Source organism: Hippoglossus stenolepis, chromosome 3 (assembly GCF_022539355.2).
Source record: "Hippoglossus stenolepis isolate QCI-W04-F060 chromosome 3, HSTE1.2, whole genome shotgun sequence".
Taxonomy (NCBI): Eukaryota; Metazoa; Chordata; class Actinopteri; order Pleuronectiformes; family Pleuronectidae; genus Hippoglossus; species Hippoglossus stenolepis.
The window spans coordinates 22,851,012-22,878,894 of NC_061485.1; the positions used below are offsets into that span (position 1 = coordinate 22,851,012).

A 27,883-nucleotide genomic window follows, 5' to 3' on the forward strand; every position below is an offset into this window, starting at 1 on the left:
GTTAAAGAAAGAGGGGAACAAAATATTCTGGATCTGCCCCCTGATCTGTGTGTGTGTGTGTGTGTGTGTGTGTGTGTGTGTGTGTGTGTGTGTGTGTGTGTGTGTGTGTGTGTGTGTGTGTGTGTGTGTGTGCTCTTGTACAGCTATCTTTGTGATGACCAGTTTGAGCCTACAACCTACGGATGAGGACATTTTGGGAAGTGAGGACCTTTTGGCCAGTCCTCATTTTGTGACCCCCCGTTTAATGGACTGTTTGGGGGTTAAGAACTGGTTTTAGGGTTAGGGTTAGAATTAGGTTTAGGTTAGGTCAAGGGTAAGGGTTAGGGTTAGGCATTTAGTTTGGATGGTTAGGGTTAGGGTAAGAGGCTAGGGAATACATTATGCCAATGAGTGTCCTCCCTAAGTCAGCTGTACAAACATGTGTGTGTGTGTGTGTGTGTGTTTGTGTGTGTGTGTGTGTGTGAGAGAAACACTTGTGATGCTTGTTTTCTTATCAGAGCTTGAGAGGAAAGTTACTCCAGCAGTGGTTAAAACAGGAAAGTAAAGTTGCTGTTTGGAGATAAGTCAAACCCTGACACAATGTTTTACCAACTCTGTGTTACATGTCACCATGTATGGGCTCAGACAAGCTCATTTCTGTCTTCAAAACTCGTCTGGTTTACCTCAACGCCATTTGAAAGAAGTAACACTTGAACTTCTCCTTGTCTACAAACATGCAGCTCTCAGACAAGAGACTGTGTATAAAAAAAAAGCTGAAGAAAGTCACAGGGAAGAGGAAATGAGGACAGAGAGATTGAGGCACATTTTAGTCTGTGGCATGTCTCTTGATGAAACGACAATTTCGTTCCTTTTTTAGGGATTGTTTTTTCATCCCTCCCTCCCTTCCTCTGTTCGTCTGCTCCTCTCATTACTCTCTCTCATGTTTGCCCTGGCACTGCTCGACGATGGCAGAAACGGACATCACAACAGGAACTGTCTGGTTTGTCCGGATACAAGTCTAATTCACACAGCAAACATGAAGCAGGCAGATTCACATATACAGTGTACGTGCTGTCTGCTGTCATGCAATCAGCGCTGTTACAGTAAAATGACATAACCTGCAGAGTCTCAACAACAGTCAGCTTTATGCCTATTGAACTGCACGAACTGGTGAAACCTCGAGCTGGAATTCTCCCAGGCAACGATGCTGTTTCTAATTTTAACCGTGCACTTCTGCTGCCCCAGGTGTTAGCAAGAAATTAACTTTATCACCGTCACAGAACTGGTGGCTGACGAAAACCAGGCACCCTTCTGGCCTACATTTCTTTCGTCAGAGCGTGGTGATGGTAAGAAACCATTTTTTTTTTTCTTGTTTGCTGGTGTAGTGGAGAAAAGCCTGCTTCCCCAATTTGATGTAGTTCCTGCTGAACCAGAATGTTGGGCGGAATAAAACAAAGGGAGGGGTCACTGAAGTGCGAGTCCACTGGATATCAGCTCTGAAAGGCAGAGGCAGGCTGTATGTGCTGCGAAGGACAGGCAGAGGTGACTAATGAAAAGCCTTTGATAGTTTTATTGGGCTGTATATTTGTTTACAGCCACTGGGGCAGCATGAGGTATTCCATGACAGCAGATAGTCTTCAAGGATGTGTGACAGTAATGGAAAAAGTTACATTTTTCTCTGATTGGTTGTTTCCTTGTATTAAAGAAGACGTCAGTGACTGTACTGGACACACAGATAACATGATGAATCTTTGAATTTGATTGGGATGTAATCTTTGTTACAACCACTAATTATAGTTCAGAGAGATGTTGAAATTACTAGATTAAAGTTTGAGCCTGGCTGCAAACTTGTTTCCAGATACCAAAGCTTTCCGTGTGGTTCCAAATCTAGTGTCCTCTGCTCCAAATGTCTGTGATGGTAGTGATGACTAACTCCAGCCTCACTCAGAAATCTCCATCAGCATTCAACCCTGCTCACCTATTCTATACGTCATTGTTATATTCTCTTTAGAGCTACAAATCCCCTTTAGGAGCTGAGACAGCCTGGCTAAATTTAACGGGTTATTTTCTCTTAGTCATATGGTATTTGGTGTGTGTGTGTGTGTGTGTGTGTGGTAGAGGGGTGTTTGATGACTCAGCACCACATCACCACGTGGATATCCGTGTTTTGTGTAGGAGAGGAGTGGGAGTGTGGAGGGGCTGTAGGCAGAGCCAGTATAAAAATAAAAAACATGGGCACTCCTTTTCAGATTACAGTCCGGCTGTATGCCCAGATATTTAAAAGTGCTAATCTGCACAATAACATTGTCACTGATTAACACTGGGTCATGGACTCTCACCTGTCTGGGGACGAATATTCTCTCCTTCGTCTTTTTTATGTTAAAAATTACGTGACGACTGTCACACCAGTCTTTAAAGGTGTCAATGTCATCAGTACATTGATACAAGTCAAATTAAAAGTACATTGCAGGGCAGTCATACCGGTGCAACGAACTTAAAATCACTGTATCATCACAAATGTGATTATTTGGCCGGCTGCTCCTGTATTCATTAGTATACAGTGTGTAGAGGAAAGGAGAGCTCACGCTGCCTTGTGGCACATCTGTGTTACAGTATTAAATCCTGCAAAGTGAGCTATTTACCCTCACCTGCTGGGATCCCCTGTGTGTGTGCGTGTGTGTGTGTGTGTGTGTGTGTGTGTGTGTGTGTGTGTGTGTGTGTGTGTGTGTGTGTGTGTGTGTGTGTGTGTGTGTATCTGAGAATATACTTTGCTTTGATTTCCTCATTTGTGTTTTTTCCTGCCAAATACACTTGAAGGAAAATAAATGCTGTTGAACTTGCAAAACGTTGTATTCACTTCCTCGTGCTGCTGTGATACCGTGTCAAGTTTGTAGTTAAGACAAAGTGAATTCTGGGAAGACGCTGCATTATTCATGCTCACCTGCAGCTGGGAACATTTCCAATTTCCAACATAAAATATCCTGTTTGCAGAGTTGTCAGTCCGGTTCGGTCAGTGCTAAGCAAAGATAGATCTTTTGATTTCACTGTTTACCTGTATGAGCTGCGTGTTTAGTGCTAAAGCTATGTAGTTTCCCTTCTCTCTTTGTCTGTGTGTGTGTGTGTGTGTTTTCCAGGTATTACTCATGCTGTGAGGACCTAAATCTGTCACATGGGGTCTTATTTATGGGGAGAAAAAGCAAGGCTCCGTAAATCAATTAGTTTTAAGGTGAAAACATGTTTTTTAAAGTTAGGTTAGGTTCAGTTTTACAGTAGATTTAATTTAAGATTAGGTTTAATTTAAGGTTAATGTTATGGTAAAGGTTTAGGTTTAGGTTAGGGTTGGGGTTATGTATGGTTAGGATTGGAGTAAGTTTCTGGGAAATCAATCAAAGTCTATGTAATGTCCTCTGAAGTCGCGCGCACGTTCGCGCGTGGGTGTGTGCGTGTGTGTGTGTGTGTGTGTGTGTGTGTGTGTGTGTGTGTGTGTGTCTGTGGGAATTCACCTGGGTGACGTCACACGTTCACTACACACTGCATCGCGCGCTGCCGTGGAGCCGCAGTACGGAGCCGAGCAGCCACAGAGGACAGAGGAGACAGAGGAGACAGAGGCAGAGGACAGAGGACAGAGGAGACAGAGGCAGAGGACAGAGGACAGAGGACAGAGGAGACAGAGGCAGTCAGTTTGAATGAACAGCAGCGGACTCGAACACTTCCTGAAGCACCACTGAAGAAAGAGTTTGTGAAGTGGCACTTCCAGGAAAGACCGAGATTCAAACACCAAACCCACGACAAACCCGAGGCGGCTCAGCGGAGGAGGTAAAGTCACAGTTTGGCGTCAAGTTAGTTCGAGCTTGTAAAACCAAAAAAGAAACACTTGAGCTCGGTGTGTTACAGTAGAGACAGTTACAGCAGTACGTGTGTGTGTGTGTGTGTGTGTGTGTGCGTGTGTCAGCTCTCATACTAATAAGGGGACTGTCTGGCTTTGGGAGGAATGAGAGCGTTACTGTGGCGGAATGTCTCCCTCCTCTCTGCTGTAGTTGTTGTTACGTAAGTTACGTTGAGCCTTGTTTCAGTGCTCGCAGGTTCACTGCATGTGACTAAACTTCCCACTTCGCCGCTGACACTGAGGAAACGGGGTTAAACGCACCGCTACAACAAGTGTCGTATCCTACACTGCGGAAACACAGCAGTCTGCTGGAAAGTGAAAATGGAGCCAGGTTCAACCGTGGGGTTCAAGTTTGAAGTTGTCCCAATAGATTCCCTTTTAAGTTTAAAGACAGATCTGTGTGTCTTCTGAGGGAAGGCTGTGGTTTTAAACTCTTCTTAATGAGCTGAGAAAGACAAACACACGATAAAACATTTGACAAATCTGATGTAGAATGACTATCACACTGACTGCTGACTGTCAAATCACAACAGAAACCAAAGAGAACCCCTCCCTTCCAGACTTGTACTTTAATTAATCAGAGTAAATATATCCACTTGTTTTAACTCATGCACAATTAATCTTTGTGACGTAAACTAAGGGTTGGACAATATGTCCAAAAATGTTTAAACCAGTCGATATCTATAATTATCTTGATAAATCTCAAATTATTATGTCTTGCTTTGGTTTTAAACTCTCTATGAGCAGAGAATGACATGCACATGATGAACAGCAAATCATTCAACAAATCTGAAGTAGAACAGTTGTGTGTTCTTACTGGGCTTCTAAAATACATAAGCATTACATTGATATGTATTGAACTTTTTGCTGTATTACTATTGATGGAAATTCTATTGCGATAAAAATTGATATTGTTTTACTGCCCGCCCAGAGCTAGTTAATATTTATCCTAACGCCCAGCAACATGACCAAAAGCCAGAAAATCATTGCAGCTATTTAACCCTTTAGACGAAGGGATTCCTCTTATCTTTGTGAGTTAGACAACAAACCTCCCTTTAAAACAACTTAATTACACTGACATGCAATAAACAACACATGTTGTTATCGTGCTACATTTATGTTTATAAAGTAGTTCAATCCCTTAAAGTGGCTTATTTCAGGGCATTTTAGTTAAAGTCTACAGTCAAGTGGTTCTCTTAATGATACTTAATCTGCCCTGACACTAAACGATGGACTGTTCTTCCTGTGTTCTGAGTTGCACACTTGTTCTGGTCACACGTTCATGCGGTTCTATTCATTCTAGAATAAGGGGCTGCATTGGTAACAGGGAACATAGCGGACCCCAGTGGACTGGCAGAAACCGAAACTATGAATTTACCTTATGGTGTTCAGTTCTGCAGGTTGCATACAGTCAATGTCTATAGTGCATATCTGGTTAACGTCATATTTTTTCAGTGGAGTTTCAGTGGACTGTAGTTTCTCTTTGGTTTCTGGTTTGACAGCAGCCAGTGTCATGGTCATTACAGAGACAATACAGGTTATGAACCGCAGCGCTCGGCTCATTGTGTTTGAACTAGTATTGAAGCCAGTTTTATGCGCTCAGCTGTAACTGAAGTATGTGAGTCTGAATTGATCCGTCATGCCATTGCAATCAGGTTGGAGCCGCACGTCATCACCCATGATACTGGCATCTGTTTGTTGCCATGAGTACGTCATTCTCATTGTGTCTTATGCTTGGCCTGTTTCTCAACCATCTACTTAACACAACAGGTGATGAAGGATTGTGAGTTACCGTATGTGATGGCAGTGTTGAGCTTAAGGGAAGTGTCTGTGTAAAAAGATTACCCTGCATTCTTGTGGCTGAAAATAACTCTGAATCCACAGTAGCTGACATGACTTGTCAGATCCACAGGTCCACTAAACACGTTGTCCTGTTTTGAAATATTGCCCTCATTGCTTGTGAAAGTCTTGTGTCAAACACTATGACACAAGAACCTGTATCCTGTTGTCATATTCTGGAGGCGCTGCAGCTTTGTGAGCGCAGGTAACACTATCCGCCTGCAGTTATTGGTGTGTCAATATTGGCTTGTGGCTCCATGAGCTGCTCGGAGGACACGGCTGGGGCATCTGCTCAGTCAGGACTGGAGTCACCCTTAAACCTCAATAGAACAATATGCTCACAAACACCTCGCCTTCTTGTACGTATTCATTATTCATTTTGATACAGGATTGCAGAGTGGGGTAAGCTTGAACAGAGCAAATGAAAGGTAAAACCTTCAACTACAGTAACAGCTGGGTATTAAAACAGCTCACTTTTTAAAATAAAATCAATCTGTGCCTGACAAATTGCACATTAGAGCAGTCAAGTACTGAAAGTTGACATAATTAATTTTGTGGTTTCAATTTGAATTTGGTAAATCTTGCTGCGTTACTTTTTTTTTTGTTGCACTGCTCTTTGTGAGGAGGCAAAATACAAATAAACACCAGTACAGTTGAGAAATTTGGTTTATTTAATTTAATGGGTGTTTTCTTCAGTGCATCACCACTCAACACATTAATGCACTGTACAAAAAGAAAAAGTATCATTGTGGCAAAACATCTACAACACAATTTAGTCCCAGTATCTTCGCAACTACGTGTTCACTTTATTTAATGTACTGTAGAATGTTAAAGAACCCCTAAATGTCACCACACTACACTACAGTGCTTTTGATATGATGAATAGGAAGTGATTCTCTTAAGAGAACACCTACAGTTAAACACACACAAACACACACGCAGACTCACACAAAAACTTAGTTTAGCAAGTTTGCAAAATCAATGCTGGGTGAGTATTTGTCCTTGGTCCCTCTCTCTCTATCAAACACTCTCACACACACACGCACGCACACACACACACACACACACACACACACACACACACACACACACACACACACTACATCATAGTATCCTACTCGGCTTTCCTCGCTCAGATGCTATTTTGTCTGACTTAACCAAGGCTTTGTGAACTGTGAGCTGGGCAGAAATGGACACCGCTCTTAATGCATGTGGAGAGAACACACACACACTCGCACACAGTGGCAGGATTAATTCCATGCTCGTATAGCAGGTTTTGACGCCATGCCAAAGTGCTCAGTAATAGAAATAGAGATAGAAAATCCGAAAAGGTTAACCCTGCACAACATCTGAGGTTTGTGTCATTGTGTACTGTCAGTTCTCACATCCATTAGGCAGACAATGACAGCTTCTATTGATTTGGTCTGAGGTGAATTCACAGTCAGTATTAGTGGAGTATAGGTATCGCAACAGCCACTCATCTGACTCTGACCTTGAACCAGCACCACCAGTTGTTCTTCAAACTTAAATCTCTTTTCTTTCTTGTACTACTTTGTGTGTGTGTGTGTGTGTGTGTGTGTGTGTGTGTGTGTGTGTGTGTGTGTGTGTGTGTGTGTGTGTGTGTGTGTGTGTGTGTGTGTGTGTGTGTGTGTGTGTGTGTGTGTGTGTGTGTGTGTGTCCGTGCGAGAGAGAGAGAGCATGAGTTCGCTTTTCCCGTTAACTGGGGACTGAAAAGTAAATTCAGTGGATGAGGTTAAGGTTAGGGTTTGGTCAATTCTCCAGGAAATTAATGTAAGTCTAAAGTTTCCAGAGTTGACCTATGACAACGTGTGTGTGTGCACCCGTGTGTGGTTGGTGAAGGGGGTGTTAGACATTAACCTTGGTTAGTGAAAGAAAGGAAGGCTTTGATTCTTTCAAGTCAGCCTCCACTGAAATTCATTAAAGGCTGCTTTGTTCTAGGTTATTTGTGTGTGTGTGTGTGTGTGTGTGTGTGTGTGCGTGTGCGCGTGTGCGCGTGTGTGCGTGAGTGTGCGTGCGTCAGGGCACTTATTTACTTCTGGACAGGGTTAATACTGTAACAACACATACCATCGTGCCTCAGCGCAAGACTTGTGGATTAAGGAAAGTTTTGTAAGACTTGGTGTTTTGCATGACTTTGTTTGTTGTTTGGGAGTAGAAAAGAAAATCAAATGATGGACTGGGCTCAAAGTATATTACCTCCGTCAAAGAGGTAAAGCTGCCTAGTTATTTTTCACTGCGTGTATTTGGGTGCAGATCTGGATCCAGAAGAAGATAGAAAACTTCTGAAAGTGTTGAGTAATTTAAAAAGGCAGATAGATGGGTGTGCAGACTTGACAGGGGTACAGTATGTACTCTCTGTTCTATGTCCTACATGTGTGGAGCTAGGAAAGCAATATTGCAGCAGCAGATGCCCACTGCACAATCAACACTATAACCACAACTATAGAACAGCCTTTTTCAATTATGATCGTTTCATTTCCAATGTGCTTTGAGCTATAATAAAGAGCAGCTTCGTGATGCAATACATGTTTACACTCACATCTACACAGGTTATAGGTACGGGTGTGGTCTGGCCTGCCCGACTAACCATACTTGTACAGGTTCATTATAATCGTGTGATGTTTGTTCAGCTCTCATTTTCTGAGCCACCAGCTGTTCTATAGTTTGACCAATCATGTTTGAGCAGTCAGGTGTCCGTGTTGAGAGGCAGAACACATTGACCTAATTGGCTTTTTAATTTATCTACATATATATGCAGATAGCTGTTAATAGAGATGTCGTCTGAACATAAAACCCCCACAAAAAGTGCTGATGTTTGTGTTTTGTGTGGAGAACCGTTCTCACGCTGGTCAGATTGTAAACAGTGTACGGCAAATGCAAGCTGTACTCTTGGCTTGAATATTCACTGTTTACACTTGAAGCTCCAAAATATTGGCCTTTGCCCCCAGACATTAATTCGTGATCAGATGATAGCCAATGGGCTTCGAGATTACTATGAAGTAACCGCAAAGGTAACACAAAATGGTAGGACAGGGACAGCAACGTTTTTTTTTTACTCTAACAAACAATGTTTTGATCACATGGGATGAAATGACAGGACTCATTTTCTCAAATTTCTTCCTTGACATTTCCTGACTTTGGTTATAAAATGTATTATGTGAACATGTCAGTTCAAGAAAGTGTCACCTACTTCCTGGTTTTCTTGACAGTAGCTTCAGGGCAGCAGGTGATTCAGCAGCCTCCAAATCTGATGCCCTCTCACATGATTTGTTTGATATCACCTGCAGCTCTGGTTTACTGATCTGTGTACCTACATCCGTCATCTCCGAGCTTTAATTACCATCCTGTCAGGTCTGTTTTCATCACTCACTGATGCACTGATAACATAATTACCACCTAAGGCTCTGCGATGTGTCCAAAACCTCATGTCCTGACAGAGGACATTTCATATCTAGATAATGATACGAATCTTCACTTTGTTGTTCAGTCCTTTTCTTGGCCATTTGAATTGGGCCTTTGCAGATGTAAGTTACAACAGCAACGGTTATCTCTTTCAATCTTTATGATTCTCTGCCGTGGACAAAAACCTCTTGCAACAAGTTTGGCATGACTCTTGCACCTGTGGTAAAGGAGGATAGTGGTGTTTGAGTCTGTTTGATTCAGTCTGCAGCTTAATTTTCAAGCGCAGTTTTCTGGGCCATGCTAGAACGCTCATACCTAAACCACGTCCATCATATAGCCATTCTTTGGGAATGACTTGTTTTGTCTTGGCTGGTCATAATGAGTTTTGTTCTGTGTCATGTTTACCCTCCTCCATGTTTGTTTGCGTTCCCCTCATGTGGATTTTCTGCCTGAATCCGAGCTGTGTGGAAGTAGGCAAAGCCCTGTCCAAATAATGACTGAATCCTAAAGCGTGATGTGCACAGTGACAAAACAAACAAAAGAACATAAAAGGAAACCATAGACATTTTTCTATCATCACATGATATATATTGTCATGTCCCAGTACCACCTATTACAAGTATTGGCCTCATTGAAATACAGCAACTTGAATATTATTTTTAACTATCAGGGTTATTTAAGTAAATTTATACAGGAAAAAGTTTTTGAAATTGATGATTTATTCAGATCACATGAATTCAGAAAGAAATGTTTTATGCAGTTGCTGATAAAATTCAGATTATAATGACAATTATTTTCTTCCATACTCTCATTGTGTCATTTCACACGTTTTAGTTGACCATCGCCAGCTGACTTACTTGTACTGAAAATGAAGATAGTCAGTCAGGTCAAAATGTATCTTTACACAGAGTGAATGAAAGGATACTGTACGGGTACGTGCTGCTCCTCTCGAAGATGTGTCTCAACGTTTCTCATCCAAGTGAGTTTGATCAGTACCTCTGATCTCCTTTTTTCACGTAACACAGTTTGACTTGACCGAGGAGGAAAGCAGAGGTCTTACGAATAATAATGGCTGCACTTTGTTCAAATATCTGAGTAAATCCTGACAGTGTAACAGTGAGGCAGCACACACAATGACAGAACCTTGGAACCAAGGCAGCTCAATGTTAAAAACACCTGTGCTTTTCAACCTGTCACATATTCAAGTATCTTAAAAAGGAAAAAGGTAGTCTGCTGAGTAAGCAGAATTTAAACCCTTAAATACAACTTATTTTTACATAAATTAAAGTTGTAGTTAACAATATTAATAAAGGCTGCATTCCATTTAGCTGAGACAGATTCACAGTCGCTGGTTCTCTTAAATAGTCTAATGACATTATTATAACTCAGTCATTGTGATAGCTCTTAGTAAGATGTGTGTGTGTGTGTTCCTGCTACAAAAAGATAAAATGTCACCTGTTGTCCATGCTCAGTTTTAAGTGCCTTTGCTTAATTCTTTAAATATAAAAATAATTGCAAAATTGCCTTTATTTGCCTCACACTTCAACACCATGAGCACAGTAGAAACTGTTGCCCCTTTAATACACAAACTCACAGTTTAAGTGGACTGAGTTTAATCAGATCAATTACGATAAATCTAATCAAAGTCATAATATGTTGTATCTGGTTTCTTTTTGATTAGTGACTACGACCCATAGACATCGGGCATCTACTGCAGCCGTAGTCACTTCTTGTTTGTTTTGGAGACTTTTGCCTCCCAGTCTGGGAGTGAAGCACATTTTCAGTGGACTTGGTGTCAGGTAACTCACCTCAGTGTCCAGACAACAACATTCCACTGAGGCCATGAAAAATGTTGGGTTGTCTTTAGGATCTGTTTTCTGCTGCATTTTACCAAAATCGTGGGACTATGTATAGAATAAAATCCTCAAGTGTTGACATAAACACCCACAATGCATGCTCCTTTTGGTGTAAACAACTCTTGGCTCAGTCGTCAGAACAAGGATTAACCCTTCAACAGTGTTGTATCATCAAACATTCACACTGTGAATGCGACTCAGAATCCCTTCCAGCCATTCTGCAGGCGGCTCTGTGGCCAACAAATACAAAGGATTCCCATCACTGGTAAATGAAATGTCTCTTCCGTTGAGTTTTCGATGACTGTTGCTGTCATTCTCTGTGTAATTGTACCTGTCTCTGCTCAGACATGCTGATTAACGGCTGACGGTTAGGAGCTCCCAAACCTGCCAGACCGGCTCGTTCACTCTTTCCAGTAAATGACATGTCTTATAATTCAAAACATACCAGACCTCTGACTGCATCTACCAGCGTGACTTTAATGATAACCTATCTTATGTGGACGCTCTTGCATCTCTGTCTGCACTATTGTGCTGTTTGATCCACTTTGGGTAATGGAGGATTTGTGTCATATCATGTCAATAATCTATATATTCTACCTGCTAATTATTGAAACATACTTTCTGCTGCCTGTTTATGACATTTAATGATTATTAAATGTGTCAGGCGTCATTTTTTGTATAAGAACTCCTTAAACGTCCTCAGGGCTAATATGAGTGACAGAAGAAATGTCAAGTCAAGAGTCATTTAATGGCCTGCTCTAGTTACTAATGTCATCTGGTTGTCATGTTTTCCACATACTGTGCCATCTTCCAGTTTGTGTATAATTTATGGATTATTTTGTGTTGTGCAAAGTTAGCACATGCAGCACAGGCAGGGAGTCCAGCCTTGCATTTCTCGGCAGATGTTTCAGGCGAGGACAAAAGCTAAGGATGAATTTTAAGAGTAACTAGAACTCTCCAGTAACTCTTAAAATGCTGTTCATGTTGCTGGAAGTTGAAATCATTGTGGTTGGATCCAGTGAGGACTAATCTGGTTCTCTCATTCAGTCTGGTTTCTGCTCATGTCCACTGGCCGGCTTCCCAGTATGTCGCCTATCAGTTTTTTTTTTCTTTCCCTCCCTCTTGCTCTTTTCCTCTACCCACCCCTTCCCCAATTGCATGTGCTCATTTTTTCCACTCCCTCTGGGGAAACAAGGCTCTCTTTTCTGTGTGGCAGAGCCGATGTATGTGTACACAAGAGCGAGTGTGTGTAAAGCCGAGAGAAAACTGGAAACAGGCTGCAAAATGTATTTTTAATATACTTTTGCATGTGTCCAACTCAGACAGTGATTGATATTGTATTTGTATGTGTGCCTGTCTGTGTATATGCATGCTTAAGCAACAGTTTCTCGACCCTCCTGACCTCACTCAGAAATGGTTGCTTGTTTGTGTCCTCTTCACAGCTCAGGGTCACACAAACGTGTTCTCAGCCTGGTAGAGTCACGGCAGAGAAATGGATGATTGGAAATTTATATCCAGAAATATACCAAACATGTCAAGTTGATGCTAACATATTTTCATTTACTGCAGTGCAAAACATATCTTCACGCTTAGACACGATGGTTGTCATAATTTTTTCTCCCAGCATCCTCAATGCCCCATCACTGGACACTTTCAAAGACCTCCTGAAGTCCACCTGTTCACAAAGACTTTTGACCACTAGTTAAATTTTCTCCAGTTCACATTTTCTGTCCTTTTTCATTTTTATTTTATTTTTCCTTACTTTGCAAAGCGGCCTTAGGCCCCTTGAAAGGCACTGTATAAATCCAAGTTTTTATACTTATTATTTTGACCATCGAAATCAAGAGCATTGATTCTCCCCGTATTATTAGTATTTCTGTCCACTCCAGCCTACTTGGTCACATGTGGCATTTGTCCAACGGGAAAAGCAAAGTCGAAACTGAGACTAGCATTACCAAGTAGTTATGAATCTTTGTCGTTACAGATTGTGTGTTCATGTGTCGTCGTAATAATTGGAAAAATTAGTTCCTGACGGGGAAGATTCACATGAACTCAGGTCGGAAATGTTGGTACTCATATTGCAGAGTTGCTGACATCATCACTAATAACTAATTAGCATGATTTTACAATCAGTTCTAAATAGTATATTATTTGATAAGAATGTCAAATGTTACATTTGTCACTTGCAAATTTCATGTCCATCTCCCACAAACACCCAACACCATACTTTTTAGCCATTACAGTAATTTTAATGATTAACATACACATTTTAAATCAAGTATCTGTTACACCTGATCCTTTTCTTTGCTCTTCATTATTATAGAAATATTGGAAACAGGTATCAATGTGTTGTTTAATTGCTCTAAGCACATAAATACAACACGTTGTTTCCAGCATCCATGGTTTTTCCATATAAAGACTATTGAAGGAGCACCTGAATGCACAGTAAGTTACTGTCAGACAGTCCAAATAAGTCAAAAACAGGTCATATATCATTTTGGTAACCAGTTAACTTTAAATCAAACGGGCCACTGAGTAACTTCTGGCTTAAGGAGCAGTTATCAGTTAAGTGATGGCTACTGAGTCGTCAGTTGTCTGGGATATCACCCCAGCAACCTTAGGTTTTGCAAGCCTGCCTCAGTACGGCTCTGCTGCCTCCTACACAACACAGATCCCGAGGGGTTTAGTTAATCAAGAATTATGTCCAGCTGCTCACAGTTATACACATGAGAACATACACCTGAGATTTGCTCTGTGTGGGAACAGTAATGGATTGTTAGGCAGTTCCCAATGGGGATTCCAGAAAAACAGTGTATGTTAAAGTGGAGATCTCCACAGGAAAATGGTTAAGAGCTTAATGTCTTCTCTCTAAAATTCTGCATTCAGATTAGTCTTTAGCGGACAAAATGAAACATGATCTGATCCAACCAGAGCTGAAAATAGCATCTACACTAGTCTACTTTACAGGCTGAGCAGAATGCATGTACACACTGTTTATCTGGCACATACTGGTTCAGTCACCTCAGGACCTCATTAGGCATTCAGCAATGTGAAAAGCATCAAGAACTCAAACAAAACGTGTCTCCTCATTAATGATTAACCATTTGAACAGAAACAGGAAGAATACAGTACTTTATTATCCAGGGGCTTCATGTACATATTCATGCTCAAGCATAAGTGAGTTTGTATGTGCATTTTGCTTTTAGAGATTACTGCCAAAAAATATATTTTTATAGAGCAGATTAACAACATTGAGAATTTAGAATGAGATGCTGTTTTTCCTCAAAGCGCAGACGTGGGTGTCTCTGAAATGACTATTAAACCGAGATTATGTCAATGGAGCAAGCAACTAAAGCTTCAAGAGATCAACTTAAGGAACTTAAAAGCTCACAAGAATGCTGTGTGGAAATTCTTGGAGGATTTCTGAGGGATTTTTTCGCTGTTTGGGGAATCAGAGTGTAGGCTAATATGGCCTCCAGTTCCTGCTAGTGTGTGACGCAGCATTTGTGTGACTCGAGTGTGAAATGGTGGCGATAACATCAAAGGTTCAGAGAGTGTATAAGTGCAGTATTCTCTGCACCATGAGGATTGAATGCCTGACCCTATGTTTAGAACCTGTTGTAATTTATGCTATTACAAGGCCCCTTGAATGGAGGAAGTGTCATTATGTATCTGTTTTCACAATAAGACAGTTTACTATTCAAGATGACTAATTCACTGAACACTGTGTACTAAAAACTGAAAACACAAGACAAGGGTTTGCCCTTGTGGTACCTTTCAAGATGCTGTGGTGTCCTGCTGCTACTTAATAGAAGAACATTTCTAGACACTGACTTAATCACACATGTAAGCTCTGGACCATTGTATATTTATTTTCTGCATTAGATGAACACATTTTATCATTTTAAAGTTCTCAGAAAAAGTTCAGGCCCCCATTTCCCTGCTAACCAGATTTTCTAATTTAAAAAATATATAATATGCATTCATTTTTGGGTTGTATTTATGTATGAATAAACAGTGTGTGTTCATTTATTATACTACACTTCTTTGTAATTATTGGGTTCAGGAACCCCTTTAAGAAGAAGTACACAGATCACGTGGAAAGCAGTGGTGAGCGAATCTGTCAATGGAGCAATACAGTCTAAATGAAGCAAGAGAATGGACACTTTCGCAAGTTGTGTTTTCTGTTTCATTTGTTGTAGCAGAAGTGTAATATAAAATGTTCACTTCAGTGTTATTTTCAAGGAATGTAAAGAAAGATCAAAGAATTAATTGACTAGAGTCTATAACTTAAAATATCACATTTCTAAGATTTGGCATTTCAGCTTAATGCAAGTCTAGATTATAGTCTAACATTAAAACAGATGGAAAAGATTTGGAAAGGATATTTTCCTGTAATATAGTAAAAAGCTGCCTGGATGATCCCTTAGCAAAACAAAGCAATAGAACTGCGAGGTGTTCTGGCCAACTAGTCTGTTAGGAGTGGCCCCCGAGCCTCAGCCTACACCACCAACTGAAAAAAGAAACACTAAAGGACTAAAATGTAACCAAACAGGACAACCACTAGCTCCTCTGCAAAATAAAATGAAAACCTTTTGTGCACTCAGAATCGCCAGGGCTGATGCTAAGTATAGACAGTTCTCTTTTACACCAAAATTACAGGGTATATGCAGGTTTTTAAATGTGGGTAAAACTGCTGAAAAAGATGATTAATTGCCAAAGGGGTTTGTCCCTTCTTTGAAAAAGGGGCTTTTGATATAGTCAAAACACCTTAAAAGAAGAAGGCCAGAGCCAGAAATTTTCTCGGCCAACTAAAGTTACATAGAAACTTCACGTTTGCCTTTGTCATTAACACTGGAGCTTTGTTTTAAAAGTTTGATCTTTTTGACTTTCTGTCACTATGTGTCTCAGTTCAGGAGGACCTCTGTGTTCCCTCATCCATTATTACTGGCAGATAGTTTCCTAAGTTTGTCTTAAAGGGGACATAGCATGCCCATTTTACCACAAGTTGATATGGTTCCTTGGTGTCTTAATGAAATGTCTGTAACATACTTTGGTCAAAATACCACAAGGATCATTTCAAACAGCACCCTTTTTACCCTGTATAAAACAGCCCTCCACAGAGTGACCTGTTTTGAGTGCCTGTTCCTTTAAATGCTAATGAGCCAGCTCCCCTCCCCCTCTCCCCCATGATTTTAAACAATATAAATTACATATTTTATATGATATAAATTATCAAATATGCATCCCATACTTTGTATTCCCCTTGTTGTCCTGGAGTTTTAATTTTCCCAATCACATAATTAAATGTCCCCTCTGCCCATCCACTACAAGCACACAAGCAGACAGACAGAGAGAGAAAGAGAGGTGGGGGGCTATGAAGACCATCATTTACCCCGAACCCCGACATTCAACGGGTACAACAACAAGCGGAGAAAGCAGAATCGCGGGCTGACCTTATATATACAGTCTATGGGGCTGACCAGCGGAGAAATGCTCGTCCCGGTGAACAGCCAGGCGGCTGCGTGCTGGAGAACGGCGCTGCGCTGCCTCGCAGCGGCGCTCCGGGTCGGTGTACCCCGCGTAACTACTGTAACTCGGCGTAACTACTGTAACCCGCGGAACTACTGTAACTCGGCTAACTACTGAAACCGTAACTACTGTAACGCGTAACTACTGTAACCCAGCATACAGTAGAGCTGAACACTGGCGAAGTCTTCCACACAGCTGGCAGTGTGGAAGACTGCTGCGAGGCAGCGCAGCCGTTCTCAGCGCCAGCCGCCTGGCTGTTCACACGGGACGAGCATTTCTCCGCGCTGGTCAGCCCCATAGACTGTATATATAAGGTCAGCCCGCGATTCTGCTTTCTCCGCTTGTTGTTGTACCCGTTGAATGTCGGGGTTCGGGGTTACAGTAGCGCTGAACACTGCGGAAGTCTTCCACACTGCTGGCTGCGGGCGCTGACACAAATTCCAGCTCACGCACGGGAGAGCGAGCGGTCACTCCCGAGCAGCTGCTGCAGCCTCCCAGTCCCAACGATCCAGACAAATGCCACATGTGAGTGAATCGCGGGCTGACCAGCGGAGAAATGCTCGTCCCGTGTGAACAGCCCGGCTGTGTGCTTGGGAACGGCGCTGCGCTGCCTCCGGTGTAAACCCGGAAGTAACGAGTGTGGGGGACAGGGGGAACGGGGGTGACGGGGGTGGGTGGGCCAAGACCATGTAGGAGACTCCAGTTCCTTGTTACGACACAATACCCAGGAAGCGCAATCGAGTCGCTCAAGCATGACGTTTCTGACTTAGAGGAACTATAACAAAACGCGCGAGTGTTTTTTCCCCAGAGTTTTTGGGTTGGTAGACATGCCAGATACCCACATTAACCTGTAGAAGCACTAACAAAGTGGAATTTGCATGCTATGTCCCCTTTAAGTCTGTAGTTTTCATCAGAGAACAGTGACTCTTTGTGACTGACTCTCTTCTTTCCTGTTTTAAACACACACTATGAGTGACGCTAGTAGAAGATAAGCATTGACGTGTGGTGATATGACATTTTCTAACTCTGGGCCTGTTTCTCTGTTCCAGGAGGCGTAGGTGAGTGGTCACCATGGCACCCTTCCTGCGCATCTCTCTCAATGCTCATGACCTGGGCGTTCTGGCTCCTCAATCTGAACCTCCCATCTGTGCCATCAAGATGAAGGAGTCTCTCAACACAGGTATGTACTGACGCACACATCCTCAGTGTAATACTGTTAACAGTCACCATCTGCTGAGCTCAAACGTCAGTTTAGTAAACTTCAACAAGTCCAGGTAGTTTCTGTTAGTTCATGTGCTGTGACTGTCCTGAGAATGAAAAAGTAAAAGATGATCATTTTCTTCAAATGGATGATCCCAATGTTCTTTCACAGAGCGAGGAAAGACCCTGGTCCAGAGGAAGCCCACCATGTATCCAGGATGGAAGTCCAATTTTGATGCTCACATTTATGAGGGGCGTGTCCTAGAACTGGTTCTCATGCAGAAGACTGATGAGCCATTGGCCAAGGCCACAGTGGGCGTGTCTGTACTGGCAGAACGCTGTAAACAGTCCAAAAACAACGGACGTACCGAGTTCTGGGTGGACCTATATCCTTCAGGGAGGATCCAGGTGGCTGTACAGTTCTTCCTGGAGGACAGTGATGCAGGTAAAATGTCTACATCTTATAGACTCTGAACATTTGTTTTAATTTAGAGTGTTTTTATAACATTAAATAAGTTGCAGATCACAAAAAATACCCATAATATTGTTTATTAAAATAAGCAAATTCAAATAGAGAATGTGGGTCTGTCTGGGTGTTTCATGATCAGATTTCAGTGACAGTTTTCTAGAAACAAAGCACATGACTGTCATTACGATTGGTTTCAGATATTTTAAATCCTTACTGTGAGCATACTTCTTTCAATTTTAAAACGTGTAGTTCCCTGACCGGGAATCGAACCCGGGCCGCGGCGGTGAGAGCGCCGAATCCTAACCACTAGACCACCAGGGAAGGGTATCTTTGGTTCATGACGATAGTCTTCCGACCTCAACTGTGAGGACCACCACATCCCTCTTGTCTCTTTTTCTTGCCGCCTCCCTTCGGTCTTTTCTCACCCCAGAATCAGTCTCCTGCATTTTGTGTGATATGCGATGCCCTCTACTGGCAGAAAGGATCCTCATCTGGTGTTTATTTCCCTGCGCTTTCTGCAAACAACCTCACATGTTAGTTACTGTCAGCCTCTCTGAGGAGTGTGCAGTTGTCATTCTTTGGCCCAACTGCAAAAAGCTATCCGTCTAAATCACATTGTGCTTTTCAGTTGCGGGAAGGAAACCAATGTAACTGCAACAGTTCTTCATGTTCATGTAGACATTTGTCTTTGGGGCTGGCTTTACATAGAGGCCCTGTTTGTAGTCCTCTGGTTTGAAATGGAGATGATAAACTTGTAGGTTTGAAGAGTTTTCATAGAAGTGCTCTCTCCATATTTGAGGTTATTAGCTGCCATTAGCCTATAGTGGTCGGGATACTTTACTGGAAACAGATGATGGCTCACTCCCCTGCAGGGAACCCAACTCACTGCCTACATGGAGTGGACTGGGTGAGATTTACCAACTGGTTCTGGTTAGGAGAGTTACTTTTGTGGGAGTGGAACAGTCGGGGGTTCTCTGTACAGGGTTGGAGGGGGTCATGAGAAGGAGGTGTGCCTACTGTTATGAAAGAGATCCCTACTCCGTTAGCTCCCTCCTACACACTCCACGGGTTTCCTGAAAAGCAGAGTATTTTTAGGTATGTGTGAACAGCCCTCGACGCTGTCTGCCTCCCCTGTCTGTCATTGCCCCCTCTCTCTCTCCCTCCCACTTTCTTGGCTCACTGAAACACTGTCCAAACACAAACATCTGTCAGGAGAATGGCAGAGAGGAAGTTGGCTTATCTCACTCACCTCATCACTCTTCCCACTTTTCCCCCGTCTATCAATTCTCTCTGTGAGGCTACTCCTTTTTCGAGTTGTTTTTCTTTCTGAACTCCTCCATAACTCCCACCCACTCTCCCTATCTCTTCCAGAGTCTCTGCTTTCTTTGTTTACTTCTCCCACGCCTCCTTTTACACCCTTCCCTGGGTGACTTTTGACCCCACCCTGTTGACTTGAGTCAACTGCAGCCGCTAAAACAGAAGGGCATTATTCTGTGTTTGCCATCCAGTTCCCAGCATTGCCTGCGGCCTCCTTCTTTATCAAATAGGGCTTTTTGACAAAGTATCCCTTGGATATTTGAGTGATTAATTCCCACTGTGATGTCATTTAAAAGCCCACAGTGCTTGATCATCATTACAAGCTAGACTGTTAAAAAAAATTAGGGTGATTAATTAAGCAAACAAAAAGTCATTGTATATGCTTTTGAAAATCAATAAAGAAAGGAGTTTGATAACGCTTCACTTCAAAGTTCACCCTGTAGTCTTTTAGATTTGAGCAGACAAAGTACACAGTAACTCAGTTTGATTTGCTTATGTAAATGTTTCTCCTCAGAGTCTATGAAGTCGTCAGTGAAGCTTCCTCCGGAGGATGGAGTCATGACCCTCAACAGGAGGAGGGGAGCTTTCAAGCAGCCCAAGGTTCACATGATCAAGAACCATGAGTTCACCGCCACTTTCTTCGGCCAGCCCACCTTCTGCTCTGTGTGCAGAGAGTTCCTCTGGTAAGAGTCCTGCCTTTGTTACGTGACAGCTGATTCCACTAGGTCACTGTTACACTTGTGTGCTTTAGCTGGTTCACATATCAAATACTTCTTTCTCTTTGACATTTAGTGTTTTTGAGTTCCAGGGAGAGGCTTCTGTTTGGACATGACTCACCCAGAAGCAGCTAATACGCCTGTCAGCTTGTTTTTATAAAGGGTTATTATGATCAGCATTGTATTTTTTATGAAGATGCCACTGGCGCAGCTTTAATAAACTCTGACCATTTGTGCCATCACCTACTGAATATTCTCTGGCCACCAAATGGGACAAAAACATCAGTTGGCCAATAAGAAAAGCCGGGCCCCCCCGTGGGTATTTATCAAAAGACCAATTAGTTGCAATTCTAGTTTCCTAAATGGAACAGTGCCGGGGGGTGGGAGTAATGGTAGAAACAACAGCAGGGCTGCTATTGTGGGAATGAGTCACCGTCTAGGGAAGTCCCACAAGTCTATCATGATGTTTTCCAACTATGTCAGCAGGACTAACCTGTGAGCCAAACTCCCTGTCTCACAAAATAGTTGTTTATTTTCTCTCAAGAGACAAGCAGGAGGAAATTTAAAGTTGTGTGTGTGTGTGTCCCGACGAACCTTTTAATCATGATCCAAGATGTGTATGAAAAAAACGTAAAACCCCTTAGTCACTGTTATTCAGTTCTCTCTGCTTTTCTTAGGGTTCTTTATTTATATAATATTTTGAATAATAATTGTCTGACAGGTCAGATGTAGATTCAAAGTTTTTGCACAATGGAGACGGTCAACTTGTGCATTTTATTACAATACATAAGTGACACAGTCACAGTCCAAGTAATGAAAAGCATCTTAATTATATTTGTCTGGTATCAGCAGCCATGTTTTTCTCTCCTCTTTTTAAAATTTCTTTCCATCTCTTTTATTCCATTTTAGGGGGCTCAACAAGCAAGGTTACAAGTGCAGACGTGAGTGTTTATTTAATTGCTATCCACATTTTTTACAGATGTTCTCCTTTTTCTATTCATCTCACTTATCAAAATATGTCCTTGTTTATTTCACTCAGAATGCAATGCGGCAATCCACAAGAAGTGCACCGAAATTATCATTGGCAGGTGCACTGGAACGGCAGCGAACAGTCGTGATACTGTGGTGAGCAGAAGTTAATGTTCTCCAGCGTGAAAGCAAAACTTCACCTCAGATCTGATACTGACTGTGAACTTGATTTGCAGCATAATCTTTTTATTAATTCTTCCAAGCTATGATTCGAAACTGATTTAATTCTTCTCTCCTGCTTTTATGGCTTATGCCCTGTTATAAAGTAGAACATTAATCATTAATTTGATCCTTGTGTAATTCCAGGCATATATGTAACATTGTGTGTGTGTGTGTGTGTTTGTGTGTTTGTGTGTGTAGTTCCAGAAAGAGCGCTTCAAGATTGATATGCCACATCGTTTCAAGCACTATAACTACAAGAGCCCCACTTTCTGTGACCACTGTGGCAGTCTGCTGTGGGGTCTCTACAAACAGGGCCTCAAATGTGATGGTGAGTCCCAAGTGTTCAAGTAAATGTTTTTCCTCGGCCATCCTTTCATCGTATTCTCCCTCACAACTTGACATTTGTTTCATCTATGAACAGACTGTGGCATGAACGTACACAGTAACTGTCAGAAAAAAGTGGCCAATATGTGTGGAATCAACCAGAAACTCCTGGCAGAGGCTCTGTCTCACGTCGCCCAGGTTAGCACCGAAACAAAACATTTGAGTTTGTGTTGATTGTGTCAAGTCAGTGTTGAAAAATATGTACGTTATCATAATTGTTTCAGCAAATATATATTTCTTCCTCAGAAATCTATGAAGAAGCCAGATGACTCCGAGGCAGCAGACGTTGGGATCTACCAAGACATCCAAAGTGCAACAGTAGACCCTAGTGGTAAGATGTGTTCATTGTAGCAACACACACACACATATACACTGCAAAGTCATTTGATTTAACTCCAGTTATATAATGTTAATATAGGTTTTGTATAATTTGAAATCACACTCTAGTTAATTCCAGTTACATTCTGAAATCTTAGCTCATTATTGTATGGGTCTGTTTATGTGTTTGCATTCAGGTTTTTCTTATATGTTTACCTTGTATGTGCTAACTTGTATTCATGACAGGTGGTAAGGGGAAGGCAGGAGAGGGCGTGAGCCCAGTCCCAGTGGCCTCGACAGTCCCCCGGGTACACCTCACCTTGAACCACCTGGTGTTCCACAAGGTGCTGGGCAAAGGCAGCTTTGGAAAGGTGTGTCCCATGATCCCCATCTCTGAACATGTTCCTGAATTTAACATGAGATGTTTGTCCATACACAAAACTGTGTAAGCCAGTGTTGTTACGCATACAAAGTAAGACCATCAAATTCCTCCTGATGTTGCCTTGGTGTGAATATTAACTCAAGTCTGAAACCATTAGAAGTGAAATTACTAAGAAAATTAGGAATGTGAAGATGTTTGAAATGATGAGAGGTGATACAGGTGAGCTCTGATGGGCACTAATCCTAAAGAGACAGATTCTTATCACATCATGTCTTAGTGCACTCCATCATCAAAGTCTGCCCCCTCCGTCCTTCAGCCCCATTTTTTATGCCTTTGCACCAGTGACAGCCGTAGCTCAGCTGATCTGCTTTCAGTGTCTGTCCATAATGGATAATGTGATATATTAGGAACAACTTGAGGGAATTACTTCAAATTATGAACAAAGGTTCACTTGGAGGACAAAGGTCACACATCAAGGTCAATGTGTCCTCACCTTTTGTGAAGTCAAAATATCCGGAGATCTCTGATGGCATCTCTTACATTTGGCTTGAACATGCACTTAGATTCAAGGATGACTTCTGTAGAATTTGGTGGTCAAAGTTGAAGCTCACTGTGAGCTCACAACCCACGTCTTTGACCAAGTCAAAAATGTTAATGCTTATTATGACACAATATTCTGTGACAAAAACACACACTGGTTTTATTTATTTTCTCTTGTAAATGTTATAATCTATAATTTAACAGAGACTATCCATGTTCTTTCCTTATAAAGTTACAACTTAAATGTTAAATATTGCAAGAAATGTTTTTTCTTGCAATATTAACCTCCCTCTCCCAGCTCCGTAATTTATTCTTCTCTGACTATGGTGTCGTACATTTTTGATGAACTAGGCTAGCAATACATCAGTAGATCAATACTTCCCCCACTACTTGTTAGATTACTTTCTTCATGTACTGGAGTGGGAGATGGTTTTCAGAGCTGTGTTACTCCATCAATATAGATCCCAGTCAACATTTGACAAATCATACAGCCTTTAAAGGCTGACCTATTTCAGGAAAACAGAGACACAAAGTAGAGAAGTTTAATTTATATCCAGGCCCATTGTATCCTGGTGGCACTGCACTGAGATAGAGCCGCTAAGAACAACAAAAACAGCAGGAGATATGAATAACTTCCTCATCTCGATTTTTTTGCTATAAATATACTCCAAAATACTGCTGTGATCACCCTGATGAAGTGCTCATGCTGCGTGGCTCTGACACCCCAGGTGCTGCTGGCAGAGCTGAAGGGACAGGGTAAGTACTTTGCCGTGAAGGTTCTGAAGAAGGATGTAGTTCTCATGGATGACGACGTGGAGTGCACCATGGTGGAGAAGAGAGTCCTGGCCCTCGCTTGGGAGAACCCCTTCCTCACACACCTCTACTCCACGTTCCAGTCTAAAGTAAGCAGAGACGTACTGAGGGTTTCACGATTAAAAGCTTAAAAAGCATCTTCTCTGATAGGGAGTCAATCTGGGTCAGGATGGTAAGAGCAACAATTCCCAGTTGTTCATAAGGACCCACACACCCACCCCCTTTATCTGAACCCCGTCTCTCACTGTCTCCTCATGCCTCATTTTTCTGTGACCGTGAGCTGACATTAATGTGTTGTTTGCACAGGAGCACCTCCTCTTTGTGATGGAGTACCTGAATGGAGGCGACTTGATGTTCCACATCCAGGACAAAGGGCGCTTCGATCTCAACAGAGCCACGTGAGTAAACTAGGAAACCACGTTAAGAAACATGAGTGCCTTGGCAGTTGTCATTTTGCACAATTGAGGATGTGTATTTAATGCTATTATTCACAGTAAAACAGTGTTTAATGGTTGTTTTGTACATTTCAATCCTCAGATTCTATGGTGCTGAGATAATAGTGGGACTGCAGTTCCTCCACTCAAAAGGAATCATCTACAGGTTAAAAAACATTTTGCATCAGTGTCTAGAATCTATATATTAAACTTCAACAGATCAGTTTAGAACTAAATCTCTTTTTGGATTTTAGACTGCAGTCATTTTAGCAGAATATACTGTACAAAAACTGATTGTACTTTGGAATGAACTCTTTCTGTGTCTTTCCGTAGAGATTTGAAGCTGGACAATGTGATGCTGGACAAGGATGGACACATAAAGATTGCAGACTTTGGCATGTGCAAAGAGAATGTGTTTGGAGAGGCCAGAGCCACAACATTCTGTGGAACACCAGACTACATTGCACCAGAGGTTCGTCTTAAAGCTTAGAGCACATTTTTTAGTATTATACCATAACGTCCGCCTTAAAATCCTACATACATATTTATTCTGCTGTATTGTTTAGAATTAATTTTATAAAATCTGAAGGGCCATGTATTCCTTCATTGTTTTGCAATATATGCCACCCTGTGGCTGTTAGGAGGCATTGCAGTGTCTGTAGTTACATTTCCTTTATGTCCTTATTCTCCTTATGTACATCTCATGTATCTGTCTCCGATCATAGATCCTGTTAGGACAGAAGTACACCTTCTCAGTGGACTGGTGGTCTTTTGGTGTGCTAGTGTATGAGATGCTGATTGGTCAGTCACCTTTCCAAGGTGATGATGAGGACGAGCTGTTTGAATCCATCAGGTCGGACACTCCTCACTACCCTCGCTGGATCTCCAAGGAGGCCAAGAACCTGATTGAACTGGTGATTAAATAACGTTCTTAGACACACTTTGTCCCACAAAGGCAAATATATCATAAACATGAATAGATGTCATTGTAAGCATTTCCTTTTTTCACAATATAGTATGAAAGGGAGTTGTTTTTGCTGTTTCGGTAGTGAAATCAGTTATATCCTGTCATTTTAGTTGTTTGATCGAGACCCCAGTCGGAGGTTGGGCGTGGTGGGAGACATCCGTAAACACTCCTTTTTCAAAACCATCAACTGGCCAGCACTGGAGAGGAGAGAGGTGGACCCCCCTTTCAAGCCCAAAGTGGTATGAGCCTATGATTTTTTTATTCCTGAATAACCTATGTGCTGCCAGCAATCCACTTCAGTTAGAAAACTCATGTTGGAAATATTTATTACAGCAGCAGAACGTGGTCAGAGATTGGATTCTGGGCTCCTTATCACTCCCAACAGATATGATTGCATGAAGATAATAATGGGGCATATTTATGATGAACTAATAAACCTTAAACTCCCTGTCCGAGGCTGCAGGAGGATGAGGGAGATGAGTCACTGTCAGGCAAAGGGAGAGATGGGAAATATCTGCAGCTTAAATAGACAACTAAAATAAGAGGATATGTATAATAGAGAATTCTGGAGAATGAGACATGTCACATGAGTGGAGCAGTGGAGCCAGAGTTGACTACCTGAACTTTCTAGAAAGCATTGCTCCATTTGTGTAAATATTACTACATGCATCCTGGATACCAAACTGAAATCCCTGAACTACCTCCCACAGAAATCTGCCAGTGACTGTAGCAACTTTGACAGAGAGTTCCTGAGTGAAAAGCCTCGCCTCTCCCACGCAGACAAGAACCTCATCGACTCCATGGACCAGACCGCATTTGCTGGCTTTTCCTTTGTCAACCCCAAGCTAGAACAAATGATAACCAAGTGAACATGCAAAATGGTTTCCCTGGGAGCACGGTCCTAGCCCAGCACCCCAAAACAGGTTGTTATCCTGCTGTCTTATCAACTGGATGGACGACAAGAACATGAAAAGATTTGGGCTCGACTATGACTTATGCACTTCCTCTGTCAGAGGATGAGATAAAATAATACTGTTGTTTGCCAATGTTTAAACCAATAATCATGTCTCAGCGGTCAAACGTGTATAAAGGAGTGTAAAGCTGAAGGAAATTAAGGGAGATTCTAAAAGAAACCAATGTTACTATAATCAATGCTGGGGGGGTGGTCAATTCTGCATTTTGCTGTTTCTTACTTTTCTGTGATTTTTGTTGTTGTCATGATCACATCTTGAATCTGTACAAATCGTCTATTGGACATAATTTGAATGAAATATATATATACAAATATACAAATATATCCACCTTGCATCGCACCCGCATGTCAGGAGAAGTCAGTGGTACAGACAGTATTCACTCTCACCCTGTGTTGCTTTGCCCGCTGTATACCCGCTTGCACATCCCCATCTGGGAGTGTGTGTTAGCACATGCACACCAGTGTGTGGGTGTGTGCAGGTATTTTCTTAGATGCAAATGGTGCTGCTGTGCCCGGTAACATTGTCTGCTTTTCAATGAATCCTTGGTTTATCCAGTCGTCATAGGAAGAATTGTAGCACAAAGCTGGGAGAGGGAGAGTGGGGGGTTGTTAAATCCCTCTGAATTAAGCTTATTGAGGAACTGTTCCCTTCACACTGCACATTCACACACACCTCAAAGAGTGTGAGAATGTGCGTTTCTGTTTTTTTAAATTTAGCAGAGACATCTGCATGTTGTCTTATTTTCTTTTTTGTGCCACTGATGTCAAACCTCAGGCTGCTCATCAAACTAAAGCGTAACATAAAACAATCGATCCGCATGTCATGCTCGGGTTCATTTCCTGGGTTGTCAGCAGACTTACTGGAAAGAGCTGTAGCAGCGGTGTGGTACTATACCTGAAGGATGTGTGTAGAAGGATGTGTCATTTTGTGTAGGAGGGAGGGGCTTATTTCACTGGAAACACAAAGTCTTTGAGATGTATTATATTACTTGAATGTAGGAATTTTTAACATGAGAATAATAGTGCTGTCTATGTAAAAAAAAACAATATGTACGTAACCATGAGCTGTCTCCTGAGTTAAGGGTCTACTTTTTTACTCTCCTCGTCTTTTACATCTGATTATAAATAAATATAATATAAACTCAAAATGCATGTTTGCTTGTGGATTTATTTTTGCATTTTACATTTATCGTTAAAATGTATTCATGTAGCCTATTGTAAAGACATACCGTAGAATTTCTACTATTGTGGCAATGATTCTGCATCACCTGACCGCAGAAAAGAAGAAACTCTATGTAGGAGGACCTGTTGGGATTTACTGCCACGTAGCGGTCAGGTGATATAACTGCTCCCTCCCATGTCCTTTCCAATGCGTGGACTGGACGCATTCCTGCAGTGCGCACGGCTGACCCTGTCCTTGTCCTCTGTCCCCAGCAGTAATCCACTGGCTGCTGCAGGATGTGACCACTGAACAAACAGGCCCTATAGAAGCTGCAGTTGAGAACATTTGCCTTTATGCAAATAACAGCCTTAAGCCTGAATGCAGCATTCAAGTTACAGACCTCTTAAAAATAAAAATGACCCCACACTGTTGTCAGGGTGAAAATAACGTGATACAAAAGAACAAATAATTGATTTTTAATAGAATTTTTATTTGCAAAACC

At 41.9% G+C, this 27,883-nt stretch overlaps 1 protein-coding gene and 1 non-coding gene across 3 annotated transcripts; one reads left to right on the forward strand and one right to left on the reverse strand.

Annotated features, from left to right (window-relative positions):
- Positions 1 to 1,502: 1,502 nt before the first annotated feature.
- On the forward strand, positions 1,503 to 27,367 carry LOC118104394 (protein kinase C delta type). 2 transcript variants are annotated; one of them, XM_035151231.1, is made up of 17 exons: positions 1,503 to 1,521; positions 17,565 to 17,695; positions 17,888 to 18,160; positions 20,016 to 20,184; positions 21,127 to 21,158; positions 21,257 to 21,342; positions 21,607 to 21,736; positions 21,830 to 21,930; positions 22,039 to 22,123; positions 22,357 to 22,481; positions 23,761 to 23,934; positions 24,152 to 24,243; positions 24,383 to 24,445; positions 24,613 to 24,751; positions 25,005 to 25,193; positions 25,357 to 25,485; positions 25,957 to 27,367. In XM_035151231.1, exons 2-17 carry the CDS (start codon positions 17,587 to 17,589, stop codon positions 26,113 to 26,115), a joined length of 2,055 nt encoding a protein of 684 aa, XP_035007122.1. In that variant the 5' UTR covers positions 1,503 to 1,521; positions 17,565 to 17,586; the 3' UTR covers positions 26,116 to 27,367. The 2 variants fall into 2 exon arrangements, with proteins under 2 accessions (XP_035007122.1, XP_035007121.1); XM_035151230.2 differs by lacking the exon at positions 1,503 to 1,521 and adding an exon at positions 3,415 to 3,795.
- On the reverse strand, positions 18,434 to 18,505 carry trnae-cuc. The gene has a single exon. It is a non-coding gene; the product is annotated as a tRNA-Glu (tRNA).
- Positions 27,368 to 27,883: the final 516 nt, after the last annotated feature.